The sequence below is a fragment of the Scophthalmus maximus genome, chromosome 14, assembly GCF_022379125.1.
Source record: "Scophthalmus maximus strain ysfricsl-2021 chromosome 14, ASM2237912v1, whole genome shotgun sequence".
In the NCBI taxonomy this organism is placed as follows: Eukaryota; Metazoa; Chordata; class Actinopteri; order Pleuronectiformes; family Scophthalmidae; genus Scophthalmus; species Scophthalmus maximus.
The window spans coordinates 11,455,041-11,482,903 of NC_061528.1; the positions used below are offsets into that span (position 1 = coordinate 11,455,041).

The 27,863-nt window shown below is 43.2% G+C and overlaps 3 protein-coding genes across 16 annotated transcripts in view; 2 read left to right on the forward strand and 1 right to left on the reverse strand.

Annotated features, from left to right (window-relative positions):
- LOC118283109 (bromodomain adjacent to zinc finger domain protein 2B) overlaps positions 1 to 2,304 on the forward strand; it is a 44,291-nt gene extending 41,987 nt beyond the window's left edge. For all 8 annotated transcript variants that reach the window (XM_035604806.2, XM_035604811.2, XM_035604807.2 and 5 more), the window contains 3 exons: positions 53 to 339; positions 563 to 706; positions 1,059 to 2,304. In XM_035604806.2, coding sequence (XP_035460699.2) covers positions 53 to 339; positions 563 to 706; positions 1,059 to 1,206 — 579 coding nt within the window. In that variant the 3' untranslated portion in view covers positions 1,207 to 2,304. The remainder of the gene's footprint in view (positions 1 to 52; positions 340 to 562; positions 707 to 1,058) is intronic.
- Positions 2,305 to 2,593: 289 nt separating this feature from the next.
- On the forward strand, positions 2,594 to 25,243 carry LOC118283111 (WD repeat, SAM and U-box domain-containing protein 1-like). 6 transcript variants are annotated; one of them, XM_035604821.2, is made up of 11 exons: positions 2,594 to 3,458; positions 5,198 to 5,385; positions 6,271 to 6,357; positions 7,690 to 7,783; positions 8,162 to 8,195; positions 8,338 to 8,378; positions 8,734 to 8,840; positions 9,329 to 9,358; positions 14,391 to 14,567; positions 16,763 to 16,897; positions 17,000 to 17,866. In XM_035604821.2, the coding sequence occupies exons 1-11, from the start codon at positions 3,019 to 3,021 to the stop codon at positions 17,149 to 17,151; spliced, it is 1,485 nt and encodes a 494-aa protein (XP_035460714.2). In that variant the 5' UTR covers positions 2,594 to 3,018; the 3' UTR covers positions 17,152 to 17,866. The 6 variants fall into 6 exon arrangements, with proteins under 6 accessions (XP_035460714.2, XP_035460715.2, XP_035460713.2 ...); XM_035604822.2 differs by having other exon boundaries at positions 2,594 to 3,416; XM_035604820.2 differs by lacking the exons at positions 2,594 to 3,458; positions 5,198 to 5,385; positions 6,271 to 6,357; ... (3 more) ...; positions 8,734 to 8,840; positions 9,329 to 9,358 and adding exons at positions 10,838 to 12,602; positions 24,710 to 25,243 and having other exon boundaries at positions 17,000 to 17,194.
- The window catches only part of tanc1b (tetratricopeptide repeat, ankyrin repeat and coiled-coil containing 1b), an 89,688-nt gene continuing 79,866 nt past the window's right edge, over positions 18,042 to 27,863 (reverse strand). For both annotated transcript variants that reach the window (XM_035604816.2, XM_035604815.2), the window contains 8 exons: positions 24,758 to 24,891; positions 24,349 to 24,472; positions 24,081 to 24,256; positions 23,255 to 23,387; positions 22,451 to 22,542; positions 21,727 to 21,873; positions 20,806 to 20,906; positions 18,042 to 20,701 (listed from right to left, as the gene is read on the reverse strand). In XM_035604816.2, the coding sequence (XP_035460709.2) occupies positions 19,153 to 20,701; positions 20,806 to 20,906; positions 21,727 to 21,873; positions 22,451 to 22,542; positions 23,255 to 23,387; positions 24,081 to 24,256; positions 24,349 to 24,472; positions 24,758 to 24,891 (2,456 nt within the window). In that variant the 3' untranslated portion in view covers positions 18,042 to 19,152. The remainder of the gene's footprint in view (positions 20,702 to 20,805; positions 20,907 to 21,726; positions 21,874 to 22,450; positions 22,543 to 23,254; positions 23,388 to 24,080; positions 24,257 to 24,348; positions 24,473 to 24,757; positions 24,892 to 27,863) is intronic.

A 27,863-nucleotide genomic window follows, 5' to 3' on the forward strand; every position in this document is an offset into this window, starting at 1 on the left:
CATGTATACATTGATTATATTTTACGTGTGGCTTATATCTTCTGTCTTTCAGGAAAGTGGTCAATCTCCCTGGAGTAGGAAGCAACAGAACCGAACAGCTGGAGGAGGAAAGAAAGGCAGTGATGTAAAACGAAACGGTAAGCCATCTGCGCTAGGAGAGCTCATCAAAGAGGAGGCTTCCAGCAGCAACAGTGTGCCAAAGAAAAGTACCAAGGAGTTCAAGAAGAGAAAGGGAGACGACAGCCCGCCCAGCTCCCAGGCCAAGCATGAGAGCCCCGTCCCCTGTGCAAAAAAACCCAAAGTGGCCAAAGACGACACAAATGTGCTGCTGATGTGCAAGTGGGTATAAACACATACTTGGTGCATTCATAGGAACTAGTAGCATTAATTTCATCTCAGCTAATCAAAAATAATACAACATTTTAGATGAGCTCTGACAACATGCACAAAACAACCATCTGTGTGCAGTTATAAAAAATCAGTTTCAAGTTTTAAACTATATTGAAATTAAATCAATTATATTTGTAGTGGAAAAGGTTCAGCTTTGTCTTGTTTCCTCCAGAGTGCTGCTGGCTGAGCTGGAGGCCCATCAGGACGCGTGGCCCTTCCTCAACCCGGTCAACCACAAAGCTGTGCCTGGATACAAGAAAGTCATCAAGAAGCCCATGGACTTCTCCACCATCAGAGAAAAACTCTCCAACAACCAGTATGTTTGTGTTACTGATGCAGTATATGTTTTCAGACATGTTTTCAGGCATTAAAATAGTCTGTGGTGTGGGTTGAGCAGCAGGAGGCTCAGATAACTCTGCTTCAGAAATTAGTGTTTTTGTCATCAACATGCACACTTGCTCGCTGTGAATCTTACAAAAATGTTCGACTGTATTCTCAAATGGAATTATACAAGGTGGCTGGCAGGATAAGTTCCAGAAAATGTCAGAAACTTAGTGCATGTCTGAAAGCAGCTAGTGTTAGTTGCATCCTGTATTTCACAGTTTGTCCATTTTTTGATTTGAATGCTGCGTATACATTTAAAGTAAAACCATTTCTAATGATTTCAGGTACTTGAATTTGGAGACATTCATCATTGACGTGAACCTGGTTTTTGATAATTGTGAAAAATTCAACGAAGACGATTCAGAAATCGGACGAGCCGGACACAACATGAGGAGATTCTTTGACAAACGATGGACTGAACTGCTGAAATAAAAAAATAATCAAGTGTGAACTTTCTGTGCTCCTCTCTACATATCAAACATCCTCTTTGGTGTTGGAGGCCTTCTCTTCACCTGTGACACTTATCTGTATACGGTTGTAATCAAAACTGATGTGCAATGTGAGAGGACAAACAATACTGCTGCATCTGGTGCAAAAAACATTTCCTGGAATTAGTATCTTCAAGTGCAATACTGTTTTGTTTATCAAAATGTACTGACCCTTAAACTCAACATTGGGAATCAAACATTTCCACTGTAGATAGGCCATAGACTCTTTTTATTATCAGCACTGCAGTATAGCTTTGTGTGTGTGTATTTATTTTTCAAGTATTTATGTTTACATCTTTTGTAAGAAACAGTAGGAAATGGCACACAGCTTTAACAAAATCTAAAGATTGTTTTATGGACTACTGAACAAGCCAATCAAAAAAGAATTGTTTACAGCATTGTGTTCATTAATTGTATTAACTACTAGGGGATGTGACAGACACATGTATAGTGTTGATTTCTATCAATGTTTACATTTCTGAAATGTATATTGTAAATACTGAACAGTCTCATGGCACATGTCGTCAGTGCGTAAGGATAATTGTAGCATTTAATTCAGTCTGTCTTACACATTGCCGATACTGAACATCCACTCGCTCACTGGTCTCCTCAGTATTGTAGTGCCTGACCTCTGAACAGTGTGTGGAGTGTTTATTTTTTGTTTTCAGTGTGTGTAACTATGTATGTCCTGCACAATATACTGTAAAAAAACAAAAAAACAAACCTACACAAGATGTAAAGTTCTTTGAATTGATTGATGTGGTGCATAGTGGGTTTCATCTCCGAGCAGTTCCTTCCTCCAGGAGTCTTGTCAGACTTCCTGTGGACAGCATGAAACCTGCCCTGGGCTTTAATCCAGCGGGAGTTGGACGGAGTCACGGTCCACTGGAGGCGCCTCAAAACAGCTGAAGTCGGAAGACTTGAAGTAACTGTATTTTATTATGAACATTATGAAATCGGTAGCAACTTTTGTAGGCATATTATTTTTAAAATGGTGAATGTGTGGTACTGATAAAATAAACACTTTCTTTTTCAAATAACACTGAAGCACCCACTATCTTACCTTTTTTTAAATACGGAATAATTTCTGAATCATTTAAAAAATTAGTTGATGTAAAAGTTCATTCAATACAATACTTAGGTCATGAATGTATTAGAACAACATAATTCATCCATGACTTTAGTACCTCTGTAAAGGTTTGAGGTTTTATTGAGGATCACACTTTTACTCCACTCCTGCCCACTTTTATTTCACACCTGTGGATTTAATTATTCACATTAAACCTGATCAACAAATGGAACAATGTATTGTTATAAATCTGACTAACAGGATATAACGTGGTTCAAATCTGGATAACGATACGTTTTTATTCACCACATTTATCGTATATTTATTTTTTAAATTGCATTTCAGAGACACTGAAACGTACTGAAATATAGTTCGGTAGAGAATAAAGGGAAAGAGAAGTCGACTATGGACTTTGTGTAACTGAGCATCACGTGGCTGATAACACCTGAGATAAACGGACCTCATAACTGCTGAAACAGGAAGTAGTTTGACACTAACGAGGCGCCGGTTTCTTCTCGTCCAGCTGACTTCACCTCGGGGGTTTTCTCCGTCGGCTCCACACTGCTCTCCTCGTCACAGGCGCATATCTGAGCATTTTGCGCCACCTTGTGAGCATTTTGCACCACCTTGTGAGCATTTTGCACCACCTTGTGAGCGCGCGGGCCGCCGCGCATCTCGAGCTACAAAATGGTGTCAGTTGTTCACACTCTCCGACAGCACGCGGACGAGCTGAGCGGCTGCGCCTTCTCCGCCGCCCTCCTGGCGACGTGCTCCGCCGACAAGACCCTGCGTGTGTACAGCACCGCGGACTTCTCCGAGCTTCCCTTCTCGCCCCTCTCGGGCCACGGCTACGGGGTCCACTGCTGCCGCTTCAGCTCCTGCGGCAGGCACCTGCTCAGCTGCTCCACGGACGGGTCCGTCGTCGTGTGGAGCTCGGACACGGGCGAGGCGGCCGCGGTGCTGCAGCACCCGGGCCGCAGTCCGCTCCGCGTGTGCGCACTGGCACCGGACTCCTCCCTCCTGCTGGCAGGTGCCAGTGACGGCACCCTGGCCCTCTGGGACTTCCCCTGCAAGACACTGCGCAGGTACAGTGTAACCTGCAGGTACCGTTTCACCCACAGGTGCAGGTAATCAAGCGCCAATCAGTGGCCAGTTTACTGCCAAGTCCTTAAAGTGACAATGTTTCTTTCACTCCGTTATTTATGAAGAATGTAACATCCAAAGACATAGCGAGTCTGCTGTGTGGGGTATTGTTTGACTAATGTTTTAGTCAATAAAGTGTTAATTGCATTTTGTCAGAGCCCAATTTCACATATTGCACTTCTAAAACAAAAGCTAATCAGTTTACTATGATATATTATGAAGGAAAACGTCAATTTCAAGTGTGAGATTCCGGAACCAAGAAATGTTTGGTATTTCTACTTAAAATTGTCAAACTATTTAATCGATATCCGCCATAGTTGCAGATACATTTTCTGTCAATCAAGGGAACAGGTCTAATTATAACTTGGGGAGGGATTTAGGAAACAAAGGTAATATATCACCATGTTTCAATTATCTGCTGCAACAGACACATCCATTAATATTGGTGCAATATATATATATATATATATATATATATATATATATATATATATATATATATATATATATATTCATATTCATGAGTCACTTTTAGGCCATCACCATACATATTTATCTATTTTACAGAGCCACACGTCAGAAAATGCAGCTTCAGATTCATTCTCTGAACATGGGCATAGAGGTACAATGTGACAATCACCAGATATGTGTGGCTGGCACATGAACAAATATTTCAATTATACAAGTAGTTCTGACCAACTATTGCTTTACCTTAAGATTGTCTCATCAGTCATGACGATAATCACGTTAAGCGCCCCCTCTCATGACATCTTGTTCAAATCAGAGTTTGAGGATTAACTTTTCAACCGCTACACAACTTTTAACACTGTGTAGGCCTGAAGGAAGAACAGTCTCAAGATTTTTGTTCAATCTTCTGAGCCTGTTGACAGGAACATTTGACGTTAGATAGTATTTAGTATATTTGTTCATGGTGTTTATGATCAATCAGTGAATATGGCTTATAGATAAGCAAAGCCGTCAATGTTTTTTAAGTGTATTTTCATTATATAATTTCTTTAAGAAATATTTCATTTGGGGGAACTAATTGTTCTGCAGTAGTGTGACTGTTGACAATGACGTCTCCCAATTAACACAAGCAGTAAACAAACCACCTCAGAAATACAGTGGGTTAGAGCTCTCAAACCTTTGAGCCCTGTATCAGTCTTTAAAAAAAAATTCTTCTTACACTCCACTTTCTTGGATTTTATGTAGCTTTGGCCACATCATATGCGACCTTCATCAGCAGATGGAGACACCCCACAACAGTCGTCTGGTTCTACCTTCACAGACAACACAGCGCACAGACTAAAACACGAAGCACTGTCTAAATGTAGAACCTTATTTCTTGTAGTATGATGATGTTTGCCATAGTTCTAAGTTTAAGTCTATTCATTAATTAACTGAACTGCATTTTAAAAGAAACGTTAGTAACTTCAGGGCTGCAGTAAAGTCAGTTTAAAGTCATGTCACTGCATGAGAAAATGGGATTGAAAAGCCTCAAAGATCATAGATTAAGCTGATGGAAAAACTTTTCTGTTTTTGGGAAAAAACATTGTATGAAGATTTTTTGTCTTTTGGTTTTCTCTCACTCGCTCCCCCTCAGGCCTGCTCTGTCTTTGAAACCAGACCATGTCATGCTCTCTCTTCTGCTCCCTGTCTGATGAGTTTTGCTGTTCACAACCGGTCTCACCCAAGTTGTGCATCTAAATGTTTTCACTCACAGATGCAGTGCAGTGAGCGAGGCCAGCGTTGTGGCGTGCTGCTTCTCTCCGTGTGGCCAGTTCTTCGTGACTGGCTGTACCAACGGAGACCTTAAACTGTGGGATGTGGACTTCAGCCTCCTGCTTGCTGAGCGGGACGCTCATGACCTGGGAGTCACCTGCTGTAGCTCTGCTCCCCACCTCGGACTTGGTGAGTTCTGAATATTCAACGGTTAGTTCATTTAAATCACAACATTTTTCCCCCCCTTATATTCACCTATGCAAGTGGTTCCAGACATGCAGATATTTTGTTTTTGTTCAGATTTGTTTCTTGTGATCACTTCTGCCACCTCAATACTGTTTATTGTCTGATCTGAAACTCAATTAGCATTGAAATTATTTGTTGAGGTGCTGAGAACTGAATATATAATTTGTACTGTTGGTTAGAGAAACAAGCTATTTGAAACCATCTGGGCTCTGGGGAACTTGTTTTCTTATAAAAAAAAATTAAAAAGATATAAAAGTGGTTCATTTAATTCTAAAACAGAATACAGAATAAACGATATTAAAAAAGTACTTTCTTTAAGTTCTAAACTCAACAGCAGCGTGTCTTTCTCAGAATTTCCTGTGAGTCGTTTTTAAAGGAATTATTTCTACAGTAGAAAAGAAGTTTGACTTTCACTGCACATCCAGCAGTTATTCATAAGATTTTGTATGTATGTGGACTGATCCTTTCAATTTTCAAACTGGAAAATTGTTACATTTCCGTTCTGTCCTGTTATACTTTCAGTCTACTCAGCACAGATCAAACTGAACTCTTTCACAGCTAGCAGTTCGTCAAAACGCAACTTGTTGCACACTATATTGAATCAAATGTTCATTTTAATGCTGCTGTTTTGGATTTAAAAAAGCACCGATTTTATTACGGACATCTGGTTCTAATCCAAACACTGTGTCCATGAAAAGCTGGGTAAAAGATTCTTGCCATATGGTCACAAACAGTCCATCAGATAGCATTTATTCGTGTTTAGTTATTAAACTCAGCTAAGCGTGAACATTCAGTGGGGGGGTGTGTGTGGCTGTTTTTGTTCTGCAGACGGCTGCTGTGTGGAGTTTCGACTGGCCTCCTGTGGACAGGACAGCCAGTTGAAAATATGGATTGTTTCCCAGCGTGAAGGAGCAGGTAGGCCCCCTCTGCTTCCTCAACCGAAAACTCACGAAAGACAGAGATAGAGAGAAAGTCCTGACTACTTTAACCTTGAAATTTCTCAGCAAAATAGAAGAACTTTATTTGTGTGTGGAATAAATCAGACCCACTTATTAATAATGCATCACTTTAAGACATTTTCTAGAAATACAGAAGCAGCAGCAGTGTGTGTGCGTGTGCGTTGGGAGGTGCATATATCCACTGTGACATTTATATCATGTACGACTGATCGCAGAACAAGAACAGTATGCCTACAGTATGCTCATAGGTTGTGCAACCTGCCTGCAGACTGTATTTGTGTTGTTTGTCTGTGATTCAGCCATGAAGTAAGTTCCATAGACGTGTTGCCGTGGCAACATCCATTTCTGGGGAGGACGCAATGTTGTCCCATGTTGTGACCTGCTGTGGATTATTCGTCTCCAAGCAGGTTGTAATTTCTTTAAAACTGAAGATAGGGCTGTGGAGGAGCTCTTTTTTACTTGAAATATGAATTTATTTAGTCTTGGCAAGAGAGCTGCCTGTGAAAGTGTAGATGATTCAGTGAAGCAAAGGAGCAAGTCTGAAGCTGGGTTTGCTGTGTCTGCTGTTAATGTGGAACATTTTTCTACTCCCTGCTCTCTGATGGCTCCATATCCAGATGGAATAGTCATATTCAAGGGATATTAGGAAGCTCTGTGGGTCAGATCTTTTTGAACATTATCCTCTTTGAAGCCTTTTACCTTTCACCCTGCGGCATTGGCTGATGATCCATCTTGTTCTCACATCACATTTGTTATATTTTGAAATCTACAGTTTCATTTTGTGAGGTTTATTAATGTAGTTAAATTCAGTTTGTTTTCCTCCTTACTCACCTGTAGTCGTTTCACTTTGCATCATGCATATGCATGAAAATGACAAATTATTCTTCAGCAGCCTAAAAACCGTGTTTGTACCCTAATGGAAGTTTGACTTAAGCCGTGTGTTTACAAGCTGATAATTTAAATGCTTCTACAGACCAATTAGTTTTGGCACGCACAGTAGAACAACTGCACAGTGTCTTTGTATCTCAGGCTGCGAATGCCTTGGCTTTATTGTGCAAAAGGGGAAAAGCTTTTGTTTCCTGGCAGCTGTCAGCAGGTGGCACCGCTCTGAGCCAGCAAGAGGGAGAGAGACTTATTGATAAGAGTTTTTGGTTGTCAGACTGTGGGGTGGGGGTCCAGACAATGATTGTGTGTGTGTGTGTGTGTGTGTGTGTGTGCGCACGCACTTAAAGTATTTGAAATATTTTTAGATTATGTATATATTTTTGTGTGTGTGTGTGCACTTCAGTTTGCGTGATGAAGCTACTTCACACGCTCACAAGCCATTCAGCTCCGGTTCTGTCTTGTGCCTTCTCCTCTGATGGAGATCTGGTTGTCTCAGGGTAAGACACACGAGTCACTTCTACTTGTCATTCTTCATCTGTCTGCAACTGAATATTGACCTTTGAACCTGACATGCTTACCGTATTTTTTTGTAATGTAATTTGTTTTATTTATATATAGACAATAAGCTCAATTAGAAGAAATTAAGTTTAAATGTATCACTCCTATATGTTAAAATATTTTGAAAAGTTTGATTTTTGCATCAGCTGAGCACTGGTGCTGCTGTTCCCTCAGTCAGCCACAGGAGGAGAGTATTTTATTGAGTTGGGTCCTAATCTGTGCTGTTTGTAGCACTTAGATAGAAATATTTGAAAAATGTGTTTTGTTTAACCACAATCCATTTAATTGTCCTTTTCCTGTTTGCAATTATTCAACAGTTCAGTGGATAAAAGTGTTGCAGTACATGACACGGTGAGTAAAGCACAAAGAAACACTCAACACAAGATGTGTAGCTCTCCTGCGTCATTGAATTGTGGAGATGAGATGTGTGAGATGTGCTGTAAACACGGAGCTGCCTAACATTCCTGTTTGGCCCACATTTGTTTGTTCACAGAACCTGGGAACGCTGCTCCACACTCTGCAACAGCACGACAGGTAAATGTCCACTGCCGTGCAGCTGTCAGACACACAGGAGAATCTGGGTCCCACTGTTAGGATGGAAACGTGTGATTTTCGATTGATTAGTTTCCTCCCCGAAGCACCGGCTGCACTGATGCAATAGCATATTCTCCCGCTCTGCTTTCCAGTCAGTCATTGAACTGGGACCATAGGCGAGCTCCAGCAGAGCACTTTGAAGTGCTTGAAAGGATTTAAGATACTGTCTGATCTAAGACTTGATTTTTTTATTTATTTAGCAGGAAACGTGACTTAACGCAGATCTCATCCTGTGCTACTTTCACTCTTTCATACACATCCTTCACGTTTCTGCTGCTCGTCCTTCACCCTGCAGGTATGTGACTGCTGTAGCTGTGTCTCCCACCATGCCATGGATTGCAACCGGCTCCATGGACAGAACGGTGAACGTGTGGAAAATAGGAGATGGAGACAGCTTAACTGGTAAATACTTAACAGAGAATTGTTGAGCGGTTTGGTGCCTACAAAAGCACAATCACTCTTCATTTTAAAATAGACCGTTAGCAGTGATTCAAAGCCCAGAAGCCTTTTGGAGCTTCCCCTAAAAGAGTGTTTTGGGGGATATCCAGCAGGAACAGGCTCCTATTACATGCGTATCACTGTCTGGCTGCAGTGTCTAGAGGAAACCACGACTGTGCCTTGGAGAGCAGTTGTTAGTGAGGTGAATCCTGTTCCAACTCAACATGAAAGAAAATATTTGGAATACTAAATGAAAAGGTGCAATCTTCAGACATCTGGAGGCCTTGAAGCCTCATCAGGGAAGCTCCCCCATCTGCCATTAGTCAGGCTGATGTTGACAAAGCAAATTCCATCTCAATGGAGATGTGCCTTTTTTGGGCCTCTCTCTCTGTCCTTTAATCTTCTCTTTCTTTTCACATATTAAACCTATTCTCTTTTATGTGTTTCTGCAGCAACTGAATCACGGCAGATCGTGTGCCAAGGTAAATAAATGCATTACTCTGTTCTGCCCTTAAATTCTGTGTGTGTGTGTGTGTGTGTGTGTGTGTGTGTGTGTGTGTGTGTGTGTGTGTGTGTGTGTGTGTGTGTGTGTGTGTGTGTGTGTGTGTGTGTGTGTGTGTGTGTGTGTGTGTGTGTGTGTGTGTGTGTGTGTGTGTGTGTGTGTGTGTGTGTGTGTGTGTGTGTGTGTGTGTGTGTGTGTGTGTGTGTTTGCACTTAAAGTATTTGAAATATTTTTAGATTATGTATATATTTTTCTTTTAGTTTTGTATATATTCCGGATTTTTCTTCCTCGATTCAATTTATTTGTATAGTGCCAAATCACAACATACATTGTCTCAAGGTACTTAACATAGTGAGTATCTATTATAACAATATTACAGGGAAAACCCAACAAATCCCATTCCTTATCTTGTTTTTATATTGCTGCTGGTGTCTCCGAGAGCTACCAGTCAAAATTCTCTTGTACATGTACAATGACAATAAACCGTTGTTTGTTTGTGCGTGTGTTCAAAATTGAAGAAAAAAAACAAATTGTTGGGTCAGTGGTTAAGGTTGGGATAAGACTTTGGGTGACACTAAAAATGAATGCCCGTCTGTCTAAGTCTTAGTGCAGGCATTTAGATAGTTGCATGTTTGTATATCTTGATGTGTGAACCCAAGCCTCAGTGCTGTTAAGGCCAAGAGCAGAAGCTTCACTTTATGTTCATTTTACCCAAAAGACACACAAAATGAAATTGTCTGAATTTAAAGGGTATTACAAATTATATTAGACTGGCATTATTCCTTTTTGTTTGTGTTGGTCTCTCCGTGCTTTACCACCTATTTGTTCCTATTGTATCGAAAAATTATGCAGTTCAATTCCTTAGTCTGGGCAATCTCCTCCGCCATGACGCTGCTGATGGCGGTGTAGATCAGTCATTCCACCACTTTGGTCCAGACTGAAATGTCAGCAGCTATTGTTGGACAGTTTGTCAGGGAATTTGATAAAGACCTCCTCGTCAAACTCAGGATTTAGAGGAAAAATACTTTGGTATATGACTAAATACTAATGACAATTCCAACTAAGATACAAAAAAAATATGCTTAACTTTAAAAAAGACCATGCCTCTGTGAACACTCTGATAGGGTTTTTATTTGGCAGTAGGTGTATTTGGAGAGTTGTTTTCTACCTATTTAAATGATGTGATTCAAAGGTGACTGCTAGCCTGTCATAGTATTTCTGAGTTATTTAACAGTATTCTGCTCGCACAGTTGTGCATTTTACTTGCTAGATTTGTTTTTTTATGATTGATGTTGATTAGTGAGGAACTGTCATAATGTTGCACGGTTGAATGTATTCCAATTCTTGATAATCGTTAATCAAAATCCTATCACAATCCCTGTTGATGCAATGATCAAAGGCACTCGCACTCCTGTGATCAAAGTGATCAAAAGCATACATACTCCTGGGATCTCATCGCATAAAGGTGGTGGTGAATCCTTTCAGAAATTCATTCTCTCCTCCTGCTTTTGGATTTAGACACAGACACATATATACAGACACTGTGATGGACTTTGGCAAGCTGAGCTGCATCTGGATAAACACTCTAATATCTCAAACTGAACTGAAGCGACCCTGAAGCGATTGTTGCTACAGTTGATCCACAATACACACTTTCACACAATTTTTGGTCCTTCAAGCCAGACCCAAGCAACTGCTTCAGTCCAAGATGTTCAGGCCAGATGAGAGAGACCCAGAACGAGATGTGGACTGTCCACGCCGACGCAGGCACCTGCCATCATATGTTCAGGACTTTGAGGTCAAGGCACAAGGCAGCCAACGTTACACAATTGAGGAGCTCACTGAGCATCTGAAGCAAGCAGGATTACCTAGTCAGGATGCAGCGCTTTCAGCAGCTACTTCAGGTGAATCATCCTCTAGCTTCGAAGATGCCTTTATTCAAATAGCAGATAGAATGTCCTCTTCGTCTGAAGGTTACAGTGCAGAGGAACAGATGTACCAACAAGAAGGCAGGGAGTGTTTTTCACCTGGTGCTGTTCCCCGTCTACCTGATGACAAGGTCTGCCCTCTTCCTGATGAGGGTTATCAACGCCACTTTGGCAACCATAGTCGGCCCACAAGCTCTTGTCAGCCTAGCGGAAGAGAACATGATCACTACGATTGGCAAGATGGGAGACACAATCTTCCTAAAAGGAGGAATTGCCCTGAGGATCGCAATCGTCCTAGTGGACGCCATAGGGGTGTTAAAGGGTTAGACTCAGGGTTAGAGAAGTATTGTGAACCAATGCCAACAATCCCCAACTTTGTACATGAAGACCCAGGAGAGTTTCTAAAATTTAAGCTTGCGTTGGACTGCATAGTCCCAGCTGATGCTTCAGAGGGTTTTAAGTACCAGGTACTGATCAACCACCTGAAGTATGAAGATGCACTGCTCGTTGCTGAGTCGTATAGCAACAGCCTGTCCCCATTCAGAGATACCATGAGAGCCCTCACTGAGATGTTTGGTCAACCTCATCAGTTGGCCTCGAAGCGGATCTCAAATCTGATGGATGGACCCAACATCAGGACTGGGGATGTCAAAGCCTTCAGGTCATTTGCTGTTCAAATCCGTGCACTTGTGGGAATATTGCAACAGATGGGAAGACAGAGCTGGACGGAGCTGGACAGCTTCTCACATGCAACTGGCCTCTTAGGTAAATTGCCCTACGACCTAAGAGCTAACTTCTACAGATTTGTTCAATTTATCCACAATCCTGTACCAAACCTGCTTAATCTGGCTGAGTGGCTTGAGCATGAGATGCGTGTACAGGTGAATGGAAGCCAGGGCTGTACCAACTCAGGTCAGGAGAAGCAAGCTCCATGCAAAGACCACCGCACTAATTACAAGTGTAGGAAGACTACCACTAGTCTCCATGGTAGCGAGCAGAGTGGAAAGTCGGAGACTGCCGTAACTGTAGCTGCAAAGGAGACGACACAGGAGACGCCAAAGAAGTTCTGTCCCTTCTGCGACACTGTGCAGCACCACATGAGTCAGTGCAGCAACTTCAAATTATTGTCAAGGGAGCAGAAGACGGAGTGGATCAAAACAAACCACAGATGTTGGAGATGTGGCCGTGAGCATCAGCCGGCAAAGTGTACCCTCAAAGCCAAGTGCAAACAGTGTAAAAGAAAGCACCTTGAGGTTCTTCATGAGGTCAATACCAGCCAAAGTGCAGCAGCATCTGGTAAGCCCAAAGCGACTGGAGAGAGCGCTTGCTTAGTGAGTTCTGTCTCAGAGAGCCTGTAGCTGGATCGGCCAACAAGCAGCAGTCAGGTGTTGCTGAAGTTATGTAGCGTAATTAGCATTTAGCTGAAAGAACTGCTGTGCCAAAAGAGCAGGTAGCCTTATTATGTGCATTTTTACATGCAGTCTATGCAACTGACAGAGTAAACGACACCTGGGCAAGATTTAATCAAGTTGGATGAAGAAAATAATGGAATAATCCCGGAAGACTATTGTAACACTAGAGATTTTCCAACCAATGAGAATTTGATCGGAGAGCATATTGACCCACTCCTCTACCATTAATAGACTACAGCCCTAATTCTTATTAGTGCACAGGACATTACGTGATTTTCAGCTCCGCCCAGCTTCAGCCTGACTGAAGATCTAATCAGCCAGAGTGATAGAAAACGTGTTCGTAGACGGGGCCTTAAATCAAAAGCAGCGAGAGAACAGATACTGTACATCTTTAAGTCCCAGTTCTTAATGAACTGATTGAAATTACTGAAATGAGTATTGGCGCCAACCTCCAGAGAAGTGTGTAGAACCGCTGCTTCTCCATGTGTAGTTTGACCACGAGGACAGTAGGGCACAAAGAAGTAAGTTCTTAAGCTATGGTTTGGTTGTGCAGGCAATACTTATTAATAGAATAAATTTATTGTTTGCTTTGGCCTTTTGTGGGATTTGTTGACACTTAGTAAAATAGATCATCATCAGCATTATCCTTTAAACTGTGAAGAATTGAGATTATGAAGAAAGCCTCGTTTGTACATCTGTCCAAGTATTTAAACTACAGGCTGAGCTGTCCCAGTCTGCTGTGAAGCTCTGAGGTTTTCATGCTTTTGGCCCAGTGTTTCCGTGACTCAGCGTCCCAGACTGGGAGACTCCACACTCTCTCAGGGCTGCAGAGAGGAGGTGGTGTTACTCTTCTCACTGTCATGCAGACCCAATGAGTAGATGTTTTCTCTGTCGGTCCATCAGTCCATGACTTGGGGCCCAGACTGAAATATCTCAACAATTATTGGATGTATCAGCTTGAGATTTAGCGTCCAATAGCAAGTCGTTTTTTCCACAGACTAAGTCATGACGGATAACTATTCTATGCAAAGATATTAATGATAGACTTGCCAGAGATTCACATTTTTTCCATAGACAGAAACATCAGTGCAGCCACAGGACATGTTATAATTTGGATGAAGGTTGTCTCTTTTCTTCTCGCCATTCTCCAGCACGAGCTGGAGGGTTATCAAATTGCCTTTTGGATTTCAAAGCAGAATCTTTGGTCGAAGAAAATATGCGCAGATTGTGAATTGTTTGAGGTAGCAGGAGGTGAGGGGGAAACCTGCCATGTGGTTTGCGTTGTAATGAGCTAGACCTCTCAGGCTTCAGGGTTATTCTTCACACAGCTAATGATGGGCGATGGGAGGCATGAGGCTGCTGTGAGGTGTCATCAGCGGGGCCGGCACACAACAGGCAAGTTTATCTCAGCCCTGTGTGATAAATGATGGCTGCTCACTCGCGTGGTGTCACGTGAAGGTTGATGAACAGCTTGATGGCACCGTCTGAAATACAACACAACCCCGGGTTCAATTTTTTCTTCTTTTTTTTTTTGATCGCATAGGGGGAGGAGGGAGTGTGTCCTTTTCTGTGGAGTGTGAGGGAAATGGTTTGTTTGCATCAGATACGTTTTGCTGCAGGAGACGGGTATAATAGCCGTGCACTTCCTCCCTTCCTGTTGTGTGTTCTGCAGGAAGGAAGTTGCCGGGTCACTTTAGGCCACTGGTTGCTGATTGGTCGGAGGAGGATGTGCAGACTTGGCTGCACGAGGAAGGACTAGAGGAGCTTGTCGGCATCTTTAAAGCCAACAACATCGATGGACCGGAGCTTAGCCAGCTGGACAAGGAAACAGCCGCAGAGCTGGGAATTGGTGAGGATGTGATATAAAACAGTCACGTACATTAGTGTACAGTACACACACACACACACACACACACACACCCTGGGATTCAGTGTTTTTGTGGGGATTTACTGTTTGATCCTGAAATATGACAAGCCCAAATTCAATAGCATGATATAAGCAGCTTTTTATTGAAGCTCTGATTTATTCCCCCCGCCACCCGTCCCCCACAACTCCTCCCAAATAGTGATCTGATTTAGGGACATGAAGCTGCAGCATTTCTGTCTGTTTATACAATCGCAAATTATGTTGTGCGGACAGTAACCCACAGGATGACCTCTTCATCGCAAACAATGATAATCCCTCTGAAAATTAGATTAATCCATGCTGTATCGTCCAAGGTCTCAGTGTGGGAAGTCCCTGTACAAACTGCAGCCAGAACTCAAAAAATGTTTCTCCCTGCGGTGGATGGACACACAGCAACACTATAGTAGCCCCCAGTGCACGCCTGTCATTTTGTCATGTTTTAAACCCCTCATACACAGACGGTGAAACTGTATTTTGCATTTCCACTTCACTATATCACACAGTTTACTCTAGAAAACTACACTTTGTCAAAATATGCATCCTCACTGTAGATTAAAACCTAATTATTTTTCTGTGGAAATAAAAAATATATATCAGTGGATTGTATTTTATGTTGTTTGAGGTATGAGTGCTGTTTTGGTTCGTATATCAATACTGGTAGTTCCAACTGAGGGTTGCACTGTCTTGAATTCTTATTTACTCTCAGAGCTTTGAAGGGAGTTCATCAAACCGTTCAAATGCAGCATGTTGTTGCCACAATGCCCAGAAAAGCTGCCGTTAGTCTGATTACAGGTACTTTGTGCCAACTGTAATCACGTAACAAGTTGCATCGCATCCCACCCTTAATCACAGTAAAAGGCCTTTTGGCTGCTGCTGTTTGCTTTAATTGGACAGCTGTAAACACTATTTAAAAAATAAAAAAACCTACAACAACAGTGAAGTCTCCAAGCTGCTCAGTTATGCAAAGCATGCAATATGGAATGAGCATCGTGTGCTGTCATTACCACAGAGTGAGGACAGTCGAACCAGCAGATTGCCACATTTCCCGTCCTTTCTGTTCTGTGCAACTAGCAGCGATCATTTTCCCTGCATGCTGTTTGGGAAACTGTCTGCGATTGCATGTACACACACTTAAACACACACACACACACACACACACACACACACACACACACACACACACACACACACACACACACACACATCAAATTAGATTCCAGCACACTTTACTTGATGAAATATTCATGAATCTTTGAGTACGGGGAGGGGGGAAAAAAAGTTCCTCTTGAATATAATTCAGTGTATCTCTGTGGAGACGGCTGCAGCGTCTCATCAAATGATCAATCTAAATGTAAAGTGGACACTATAGCACTAATGGCTACCATGGAAGATTCAGGAATTTATGGAAATCTGAAAATCCTGTTGGGTGCAGTTTTTTTCCCAATCCAAGAGTTGTTTCCTGGGTTTAATTAGAGCACTTAACAGGTTCAGGGTGTTTCATTGAGAGGAGACATTTTGATTGAGACAAAGTCTCTTCAGCACTTGAGGAATGCCGGCAGGAAAAATGTCACTGCATCAGCTCCTGTTCACTCCACCTCCTCGGCACACAGAAACAACCACTACTAGTCCTGCGTGGCTGTAAAGGTCGTCCCTCCAATTGTGGCTGGTGGGGGAATTTGCAGCTGACGACAAATTCAAAGGGTGACGTCAGTGGGTACAGTGACTGTCCCCGATTGGACCGTGGAGATTTATTCTCCGGTAGAATAATGAGAGATGTTAACTTTGAACTAAAAGCTACATATAAACTTCTCAGGGTAGGCACATCAATGCTCAGTGAGTCAGTCTGGCTCTTTGTCCCGCAGTACAGATTGAGAAGAGCAAAGGTCCATTTGTATTCCTGCCTTTTGTTTTCTCTGAAGAGTCTGTCAAGTGTTTCACAGAGGAGCACTGAAGGCCCGTGTCTCAGTGGAATCACATTAACATAGCACATTGAGTTGGTTTGTGTGAAATACCCACCGGTTAAATATTGGATACAAACACCTTTTGGTTCAATACGTTTAAGTGTAACAAGAAACTGCACGGCGTGTGATGTAGGCAGGTTGAACAGAATACTAAACACTTTGCATTTGGTCTCCCAGAGTCGGTGGGCCTGCGCGGTCGTCTCCTGAGGAAGACAGAGGCCTTGAAGTCAGAGCAGAGCGACTCAGAGGTTCCTGATGAGTTTATGTGTCCAATCACCACAGAGCTGATGAAGGATCCAGTCATTGCTGCAGGTGGGACGGAAAAAAAACTGTGTCAAAGCCAAATGCTTGTGATTCTTTCTGGAGAGATCTATTTTTTTTTTTTTAACATGCATTATTACGTCTTCCCCACAGATGGTTATTCCTATGAGCGAGAATCCATCGAGACTTGGATCAGAGGCAAGAACAAAACCAGCCCCATGACGAACCTGGCCCTGCAGACCACCCTCCTCACCCCCAACAGATCCCTGAAGATGGCAATAACCCGGTGGAAGTCGAGCCAGTAGACGGCGGCTCATCTTAGCTTGTTTGTCAGAATCCACCAAACAGGTACTACATCATTAATCACTAATTACTCTTATTACTTATTGATATTAGCAATTACAATCATCGAGTTTGTTCAAGGTGCCTCTCAAGAGAAAAGAAACTAATCCCACTCACCAAAATGCCTAAATATACACTATCCACTCGTAACAATCATCCGTCTTTAAGAAATGACTGAACCCTTGTTCATTTCTCTGGGGCCCTGTCTACCCCCCCCTTCATTTTCTTTATTCCTTTCTTTACATTGCTATAATCTCATTCTTAGAATATTACACCTATTTTTTTTATTGATCACTACTATTATTATTATTATTTAAAAAATAGTATTACAGTAGTCATTATTATTGATAATTTTTCATTTTTTATATTTTATCTTCCTTTTCCCTCTTCTCCACCCCTTCGAATAATTCTTTAATTCAACTTAATTCCTTAGCATTACTGTCGATATTTCATACCACTATGACCCCGTCAATGTTATTAAAAAAAGAAAGGAATACTGTCCATAACAAAACACTTAACGTAGCATTTGTTGGCTAATGTTAGCCTGATTTAACATGTAACATGTTGGTTACAGCTGCAGTTATATTGTAAGGTCTCCATCTCACTATGTAAAGTGCCTTGAGTTGAGGTAATGTATGATGTGATTTGGCACTGTTCAAATAAAATTGAATTGAATTAGTTTTTTTAATTGTAAAACCTAAGTAAAACACTGCACCTCTCCTGAAATTAATGGAAATTCAATGTGACATTAAGCTGTAATTGCAACCTGTGGCCACTATTCAGCATAGGTCAATTACTTCATGTCCTCTTTACTTAAGCAGCTTGTGTTTTAGCACAATAATCATCAGACCTGTTGTTTTTCCTCAGAGGGTCTTTATTTCTCTCTCCCATGATGGCTATGGCAGTAATGTTCTATTACAGTATCTGATCACAGCTAATACAGCTCACAATACTGAAAACATGGAAACAATTGCATTTAAAGTACATATTAAAATAGAGGTGATGGCACTGTACCACAAAACCATTTCTGTTTTTATAGATTTTTAATACTCTGTAATATAAACTGCAATTGTCGCATGCACTTGAACTCAACATTATTGAGAATCATAAAATGACTTAGTAGCTGTGCAAAAATAACTATATAAAATATATTGCTTTTACAATTAACCAAGCCATCGGCGCTGTAAATAAATTAAACTAGACGGCAACAACAAGCAGGTACAGAAAAGGGTTTCAGTTGAATGTTAATGGAGATTTATATAATGTACAAACATATTTAACAAAAGCTTCTTTTAGAACGTTTAAACACCATTTGAACAACATTGTGCATAAAACTCAAAATACACAAGTCTGAACTTGTCAATACACTTAACACAGACCTTCACTGAAAAGAAGGAAAAGTAATTATTTATATAATATACATGAGGATCTATAACATCCTTCGTAGAACACAGGAATTCCCATCCTCTTGACCTTCGCCATGGACTTCCTCTTCCATGCTCCTCTCAGCACCATGGACGTGATGGACACAGTTCAAACCTCGTTTCCGTTCACTCAAACTGTCCTGTGATACGCTTTAACTGAACGTGTTGCTTAAGCGGCCTAACTGTATATAAAGTGCTCACTGTCACCGCGTCGTCTTGGCGAGGACTGTACAGTACACGTCCGAATACTTTCCTTCAGTGCAACGTCTCCAGCTTGGCTGAATGATGGCGGACGCGTCGTGGAACAAGCTGGCGGCCACGAGCGACGTGTTGGGAGGAGAGAGATCTGGAGTGATCAGTACACACTGCTAGCTGCTTACATACGGGGAAACAAACAGCTTGCATACTGTATTTCTTAAAAGTGAGACTATTCTGTCTGGGGGCTGGTTAGAAAAAAAGAATTAAAACAACCCATTTTAGAGTTTTGCTAGTGTATTTGTGTGTGCGTCATGGACTGTACGAGAGATGAAACAAACGTCTCTACACATTCGACTCTATAAAAGATCGCTTTGGTTTCATCGAAGCTACGTGAATGGCAGGATTATCTCGGGCTAAGCCGGGCGGCTTGGGCTTACTGTCCATGAACGTGTGCGGCATAGCCAGTGCTGGCTTGGACTCTTTGTAACAGTTGGCGGCTTGGTAGAATTTCTCCGTGAATTCCTTGGCGTGCATGCCATTTTGTAAGCTGCCCATCGCCACAGCACCCTGAGGCGCGGGAGGTTTGTGCTGCTCCTGGTAAGTGCTCACTGTTTTGCTGTAAGGCGGCTCGCAGTCGACGGGCTGCAGGCCCATCGCCGACATGTGACAAACCAGAGCGTCGGAGGAGTGGTTCAGCCAGCTGCGACTCTGCACGCCGTGGTGCGGCTGCAGCTGAATCTGCTGCTGCTGAAAGCGAACCGTCTTGTCGGTTATGCCCATGAAGGGTCGGGGTTTGTACTCTGCCGTGGAGTTGGCCTGTTGGCTGTGCTTCGTCTTGGTGCGGACGTCGGGCCCCAGCTTTCCGCTGTCTGACAGACTGCTGCTGGATGCCAGGCTGCTGGTGGAACTGGACACGTGCATGCTGCTGCCGCTTCCTCCTCCCTGGGATCCCGCCGCGCCACACATCCCTTCCTTTCCCGCGTCGGTGTGGTTCCCCTGCGGTCCAGGACCCGAGCAGGCCAACGCATCCAGAGAGGACACAGAGTGGGCAGACAGCCTGTCCTGCCCAGCACCCTTGAAGCTGCTGCTGCCGCAGGATGTATAGGAGGCCTGGGACGAATGGAGGCCCTCGTTTTCATAAGTGTGACCCATGGAGGCGGTGGCAGCTGCCAGCGACATGCGGTTCCCGTACACGGGTTCGTCAGCCGGAGAAGGCAGAGGGCTGATGTCGATGCCCGGTGCCGGCTTCAGCATGCTCGACATGTGTCGGCTGGGTAAGGGACTGGAAGGAGCATACTGAGACCTCTGTCCTCCCGACCGGCCCCCGACCGCCCCAGCCTGCATGGAGCTCATATGCTGGTTGGTCTTGACTATCTGGGCCTGCTTGGTTGGCTGCAGAACGAGGCCCTGCTGGGCCAGTGCTTCCCGGTGCTCTCGAGGGTACCGGTGAAGGGGAAGCCTGCCGGGGCCTGGGGGCGAGCTGGGACTCTGATGTCCCATACTGTTGCTGACGGACTCAGAGGGTAAGACTCTGTTGTAGGAATAACTGTTTTGTGACCAGCGGCCTTCAGCTGTCCTGGTGAGCTGCGTGGCTGCTGCCGCCGCCTCCTCTTCCTCCTCCTCCTCCAGGATGTCTCTTTGCCCTTCCACACTCATGGCGAGACTGTGCTCCGAAGGTTCCTCCTGTCCTTCGTCCTGCTCCTGGTCGGACTCGTGGCTTCCCGGCGCCTGGCCGGAAGCAGCCGCAGCCCCCGCGAGGCCTCCTTTGGTCTGCATGCGCTGCATCTGTTTGCACTCGTCCTCCACTCGAGCCAGCAAACGGCGGATTTCTCGGTTGTTGGGGCACAGGTTGGCTGCTTCGTGCAGGTCAGCCAGGGCTGCCGCAAACTGCCTGCGGACGGTGGAGAGAAGGGACGTGGTTACCAGATCCAGGAAAAACATTTTTGAGCTGAAGCAACTACAAAAGCAGACCTGGGGCCGTGCTGAATAGTTTACCTGCTGCTTCTTTTAGCTCTGGCACGGGCGTAGTAGGCCTCGTAGGATTTGGGTTTCAGCTCCAGTGCTTTCGTTGCGAACTCTTCAGCCATCCCGAAATCCTATGAGGAAAATGAATAAATTATCTTCAACCACTTTACATTTTGTTCCTAGTTTAATACAAAAAAGGCTTAGTTTCACTCATAGAAATTAACATTTTTTTTCTCCTATGTTTGTTGCTTTGAGGGCAGATTTTAGCGACACCAAAATACAGTAGAAAAGTTAAGTCTGCTTTGTATCAGAGATATTTTCAAGCACTAAATTGTGTTTTAATATGATCTATTTCTCTAACACTTTATACAACCTGTGTAAAGGGAGAAAATATCTGTCCATGTGTTGTTACTGTACAACACAGCAGACACAGACCCTCTCCTACTGTACTCGCTTGCAGCTTGTCATCACATTAACAGCTGGTTTGTTACACAAGTCTTCCTGCTTGACTAAGACTTATGAAAACAAACCATTTCTGCAGAAACAATCATTCAGACAAAAAAAAATTCCCTTATGTTGGCTTCAGTCTTTTTTTTTTTTTTTATTTCCAGTCCAGCTCTATTCTTATCTACTCTAAAACAGTAAATAAAACTCTGACAAACAGAAGGCACAACTTGCGGGAAGTGATGTAATTTTACCAAGAAGTTTTGAGGAGATTCCACCGCCCCAGTATATCTGCAGCTTCCTCCCTGTTACCATCTGAACACTGGTTCAAGCTTCTCTGCCCACAGAGATTTATTATTTTATTTATAACAATTGGGCAAACCTCTCTTGTTCTATTTAATTACTTTAAAAAAGAATTGTTAAAGGTTCATGCTAAAAATGAAGCACTGTTTGAGGAACAAAGGAGGGCGGGGAGAAAAAAAGGGTCATATCTCTCGAGAGACTTACGTTGGTTTTTCTGCGACATCGGGAGAGATTTAGGTACAGGGAGACCCTCAGGTCTTTAAAAGCCTTCAGGTCATCGCCAAAGCCTTCTCTAGGAAACTTCCTCAGGGCATACTGGTACCTCTGGGCTGCTTCTTTCATCTTCCCTTTCTGAAAGACACGTGGCGGGCAAAACATTTAGTGAGCAGGAGGAAACCAGAGGGAACATGTCTTCAACAGCTGTTCATCAATCACACAAAACACACGATATTTAGGATTTATAATCGGCATGATTACCTCAGCGCTTTCCAAGCAGCTGACAGTGTTTCCAATGTTACGTTGCTAGCAACACTGTCAGCTGCTCAACATTATGGACCCTTTGAAATGGCAACCGCGAAACGAGCTACTGTATGAGCGTGGCGGACCGCTGGTTCGGATGAAAGGCTCTCCGATAGGTGGCAAGAACACTCGTCTTCCTATCAAGGTGACGTGAGGGGATAAACTTAATCATATCCTGTAGTATGTGATGTGCCATTATTTGAGATTAGAGAGAAGAATATCTGCGAAGATTCTCCTAGTGTGTGATGGAATCACAGATTTCAGAATGGTCCGAATTTTAAAACTCCTGTAGTCTGAGCCCCAGCTTTAGTTTCTCTGTCTTTTAGTAGGGCAGAGCAGCTTAAAAATATTTCATTAATAGAGGGCCTTGCTCTTTGCAGAAGTAATTTCGATGCCGGTCCAACATTACCTTGTACAGCAGGTTTCCCTCCTCCATCAGCTTCTGAAGAAGAATGATCAGTATGTCAGGCTTGGACGTCGCCATGGCCCAAGCAGCATTCCCTGATGGTGTAAACGGGGAAGGAAAGAAGTCAAGAGAGACGGGTTAAGTTGTTTCGTAGCTGTTGCCAACAGATGGTCACTGTATTCTCTGGGAATTGGTACAAGGTAAAGTTACCTAAAGATTGTACCTGATCGATCGTAAGGCGACGTTCTGTAGCCTTAGTTTATTGAAAGCAGTTTAGAAAAGAAAAAGTCAGGAGGGAAAGAGTGAGGAGAGAGGTTTGACAGGAAAAGTAGTGAAATGGAAATGTGTTACAAAAAAAAAAAAGAGTGTGGCATGACAATGTGCAATTAACTGTCACTCTGACTTAAAATCGCCTTGTGTTTTCAGCACTAAATGCATGCGGACTGTTAACTGTGCTGAAAGGAAATTTAAAAAAAGATCCTGCATGTTATTAACTTTTATTTTTCTGAGACGGCAGAGTGCACCGCAGATAAGCCACAGACCCAGATACCTCTGTGAATGTCATTTGGGTGATAAGTGACATTGTTAAATTAGGCGGGCAGCACATAAGGGAGAAGAGAAAGGACACGCGCACACACAAACACACACGCTGAGCAGGAATGGAAACACAGGATTTATTTTCTCCCCAACATTCCACAAAATTAGCCCAAGCGTATTCTTAGCACCATGACACACTGAGCGAGTGAGACCGAGACAAAACAAAAAACACAGAGTAATAAATGTACATCGAGTCGTCATCTCTCTTACCCAGCTTGGCCCCTTTCTTCAGCAGAGTCACCACCACCGACGTGTTCCGACAGCCTATGGCCCGGTCCAGAGGCCTCATCCCGCTGTAGTCCACATGCTCAATCACCGCTCCTCGTTCCACCAAGTACTGGACCTGAGTTAGAGTACGGGGAGTCAAAGATGCACAGCAGCATGGCTAATGTGGAACCATTCGTCTTCAATAATGGCACAGAGAGGCTCTCAGTTAAGGCTAAATATAGTTTGTTGTTTTCTGCCTGTGAGTGCTCCCAATGTGTATGTGTGTTGGGGGTGTTCCCAAACAAACATAAACCAAGGGGACATCCAGATTACTACGTTTTAGTAGTAATCTAATCTAACGCCAGAGTTTTCACGTGCCTAATACAGGAAATTCGGAAAAACGCAGCTCGCCTCGTTTCAGTTTGAAAACTCCCAGGGACTTGTAGTGCGGACGGGGCAAAAATGGAGCATTTGGAAACGACGATGCAGTCGCCCCCCAAATTCGTTTCCTGATTGCTTTGTTTTTTATCAGTCACTACTGGAATAGCAGCAGTGAAGGCAAAACACTGTAAACACTTACTGTCCGAAACGGTTCCACCCCGTCGTCGCCTCGAGAAAAGAAATCCCTGGTCATACGTTTCATTATTGTCATTTTCTGTGAGTGACCATCCCACTGCAGAGTAGACAATCTGCTCCCTGTTTACCGGTGTACGTGAACGGTCACGTGATTTAGGTTTTTCTGACACTGGGATAGAACGCTCGTGTGGACGGAGACCGTTTTTGTTTAAAATTTAAATAAAACTGTGGATGTAAGCCTAACTTCACTTACAATTTCTGCATCTCCATAAAAGGCCGCGAGGTCCAGCGGAGTTCGTCCGTTCTTGTCCGTGTGGTCAATGACCGCGCCTTTCTCCACCAAAAACTGCACAACGTTCTTTTGTCCTTTCAAACAAGCCCAGCTCAGGGGCGTCAGTCCCTCCTTGTCCATCGACGTCAAGGACGCACCTGGCAAGATAGACTACAGTCAAACACTTCTGATACAACACTAGTGGCGGGCGCTCTGCGGTGCTGGTGGTGGTGTTGTAGCGGCTACTCACCTTTAGAAAGCAGAAACTCCACGGTGCTCAGGTGACCCTCACAGGCAGCCACCATTAGTAGGGTCCTGCCCTGCTTGTCGCTGATGTTAATGTCGGCACCACGCTGCAGCAGCAGCTCTGCAATCTGGCAGCGAGACGATGGAGAGGTGTTTAAATACAAATTAAAGTGCACGGAGTTCACAGAGCTTTTTAGCAGCAACCACAACCCTGTTTTGGCTCAAAAGGCTACGCACGCACGCACGCACACGCACACACACACACGCACACACACACACACACACACACACACACACACACAAAATACAATAAAGTACCACAGGTTGTTTGGAAAAAATAAAGATTCACTAGCAGAAAAATGTAGTTGCAGGATACAGAGGGATAGTTTCTCATGGACGAGAGCTTCTCTCACCTGCCAGTGCCCCTGTCTGACGGCGCAGAATAGAGGAGAAACCCCCCGTCGGTTGACCTGCTGCACCACTGCCCCTTGCTCCAACAGGAAGCTGCACACGTCCATCTTCCCCCGGCCTGCAGCCGCTGTCAGGGCTGAAGAGAGAAGAGAGCAGGACGCACACAGAGGAACAAATGAAGGTAAGGTGATGAGATACGAGTGGAATTCAAACTATTCCACTTAACAACACTCAGCTGAAGACAACATTGTGCAGCGGGAACATAATCGCATGATAACATGAGGCTTGTGTCATTCATGAGCGAGTTTTCAGTGACCACAAGTATGTGGAGAAGGGAAAAAGGCTCCGTAATCCGACAGTCCGTCCTATTTTGCTCAGAGGATGAGCAGAGGAACACAGTCTAATATTTGGTGCTAATTGAGTTTAAAAACAGACAATTGTGAAGCAATTGCGTTATGCTTATTAAACTCATTAAATTCCTGCCTCGAGCTCCGTGCGTCTCGTTCAGAGTCATTTGTGTGTCGGCAGATATGTCAAACGATTCTGTTTAACACCCATTCTTGTTTATATTTAGTGTCTTGTGTTTTCAGACCAAGATTAACTGTCTAGTGCATATTTGAACAACAAAAACAACAAAAAGAGATGAGGGTATTTGCTGCTTCATTGTTATCAATAGTGTTATCAAAGTCTTGTTATTTTATCTTGTGGTCTGTATTGTTTGTCCTAATGTTAATAATCCTTAAGGGGTCTAATATTTTTCCCAAGGGTGAAATTCACACATACGTATGATTCATCTCAATAATGGACAAAAATGTAAACAACGAAAGGTTGCAGGCAATTTATAAAAGGCTATGCACAGTGTGATGTGTAAAATAGCGAGCTCGCTTTGCCTCGAGATGCCGATGTGAAACTACCTCAGAAGTGCACTTTCTACCGTGCACACTTTGAGGCGTACTTAGCTCTGCCTTCACCTCCGTTAAACAAATTCTAAATCCAGTGTTACACGTGGAAAGAAATGATTAAGTCTTCACACATTGTTTTTCTGTGGCTTAAACTGATCCCGCTGCTGCGTTTGAGTGATAAACACGCAGCAGCGTAAATAACTTCTTTGCATAACAAGAAGTATTTTGCATCCTACGATTGGATGTTAAAAGATGAAGCTTGCACAGATGTGCAGACCAACGCCTCTACTCAAGCACAAGGAGACACTGGGCCTATTTGCAAATAGAGATGTGATATTCCACAAAACTTTTAATGTGAAATACCTTTTCACAGAGACAGATTTTTATCTGAGATTTTAATCAGAGAAACTGATGAGAGGCCAGTTTTAGGGGGATATTTCGGTGATGTGATCAGAGCACCGACTCCAACCAGGTTGGATCATTACATCTACACACTAAAAGGCAGAGAAGTGAGTTTTAATATGTTTATGTTGCTCGTGGTCAACTCTGCAACACTGCACAATACACAACTAAATATTAAATCTCAAGTCTGCAGAAAAGACTAAACATTAATATTTTAGAAGGGGGGGTGTTAAAATATTTTAATACAGCCATGTCCAAGGTTTGGGAGTCACTTTGTTTTGAGGTCAGTGACATTGCACAGCATTTTCTACTGTGACCTTTGACCTGCTGCTTCATTACTTCAGAAGTCATTCCAAGTGGTGCCGGCTCAGATTTAACACACACTTTGTACACAGATGAGATGCAAACACGCGACTGCAGCTCTAGGTGCAGCAATGTTTGTGGAAGTAGGATTATTATTATTCATATCAATGATCATGTGCAAATTGCCCCGGCTCCTCAGCTAGGCTACACATCAGGTTCACTAATACAAAACCAGAACTTTAGAAAAACTGAAATGTTTTTTCAAAAGCGAGGAGGCGAGGGGCTTTAGATAGTTCCAGAGCAGAGCAAGTAGATCTGCGGAGAAATATTTCAGAGTGACGACTCTTTGTGTCGAGCTGTAATAAAGTCTGAAGTCCTCCAGCTCCAGGTTGGCCTCACTGTGGACGGGTCCTCTTCACTAGTAGGCTGACCCACATTCCTGCAGCACCAAACTTTTACTTCTAAACGCTACAGCATTAACAACCGAGACACACACAAAGAGACTATTATTAAAACTCTTCTTTTTTTAAATCTATTTTGGTTTTGACGGTGCAAGAAAAAGCATCAAACGCTACTGCTGTCAAATAGGACGAGGTGCAATTTGGACATTTATAGCTGCAGATCACTAAACTCTCAGCATAAAAGCTCTCATTCATTTTTTTTACTGTCCAACATTTCCAAAACATTCTACACTGAAATCACGGCAGAATACTGCAGCTCTAACACTGCGTGTCTCACACTTACATCATGTATCAGAATTATTTCAGCACTTTTCCTCTTTTTAGTAAGGACATGGGCGCATCACTTCTTTTGACCTCCTTCTTCTATATTAATAATGACAATGTACAGCAACAGGCAGCACATGTATCAGAACATCACCTCTGCAATTACATAGATAAATAAATCCAGATGCCTGGATCCTCCCGCTCAGCAGTACTGCAGATGTGGACTTGCTGTGTAATTTCTGTCAAACAAAAATCCTGCTCTCTGCTGCGTCTGTTCAGCTTCTGTTAACAGAGTTACACCTGACCACCACCACCACCTCCCGCTTTTAGACTTCATATTGTTCCCTTTTTGCGCCATTACCTCAATTAATCTCAGGCGGCTTTTTGTCCATTAACAAAAGTGACACTGTCCACAGTGTCTAATCTACCTCTCCATTCCTGTCAGCACTTTAATCAGGCAAAGGCACAGAACTAATATCAGCAGCTACATAAAATAAAGTCTATGGTTAAAACATTTAAACAGATATGTCATTCTACAGCAATAGGCCTGCTACACCTAAATATGACCATCAATGCATGCAGCAGATGGTGGAGTAACTTGAAAAATGCCCAAAACTCTTGGCAGCGCCGCGGGGATACTGAAGCTGAAATCCAGCAGCATGCTGGAAAATGATTCTTCAGAGGAAATGCTGTGTTGACCAAACTCTAAGTAAAAGCCCACATGACCACAATAAGTTAATGCTTTCACCAGCAAATGTACAGCAACAGGAGAACTT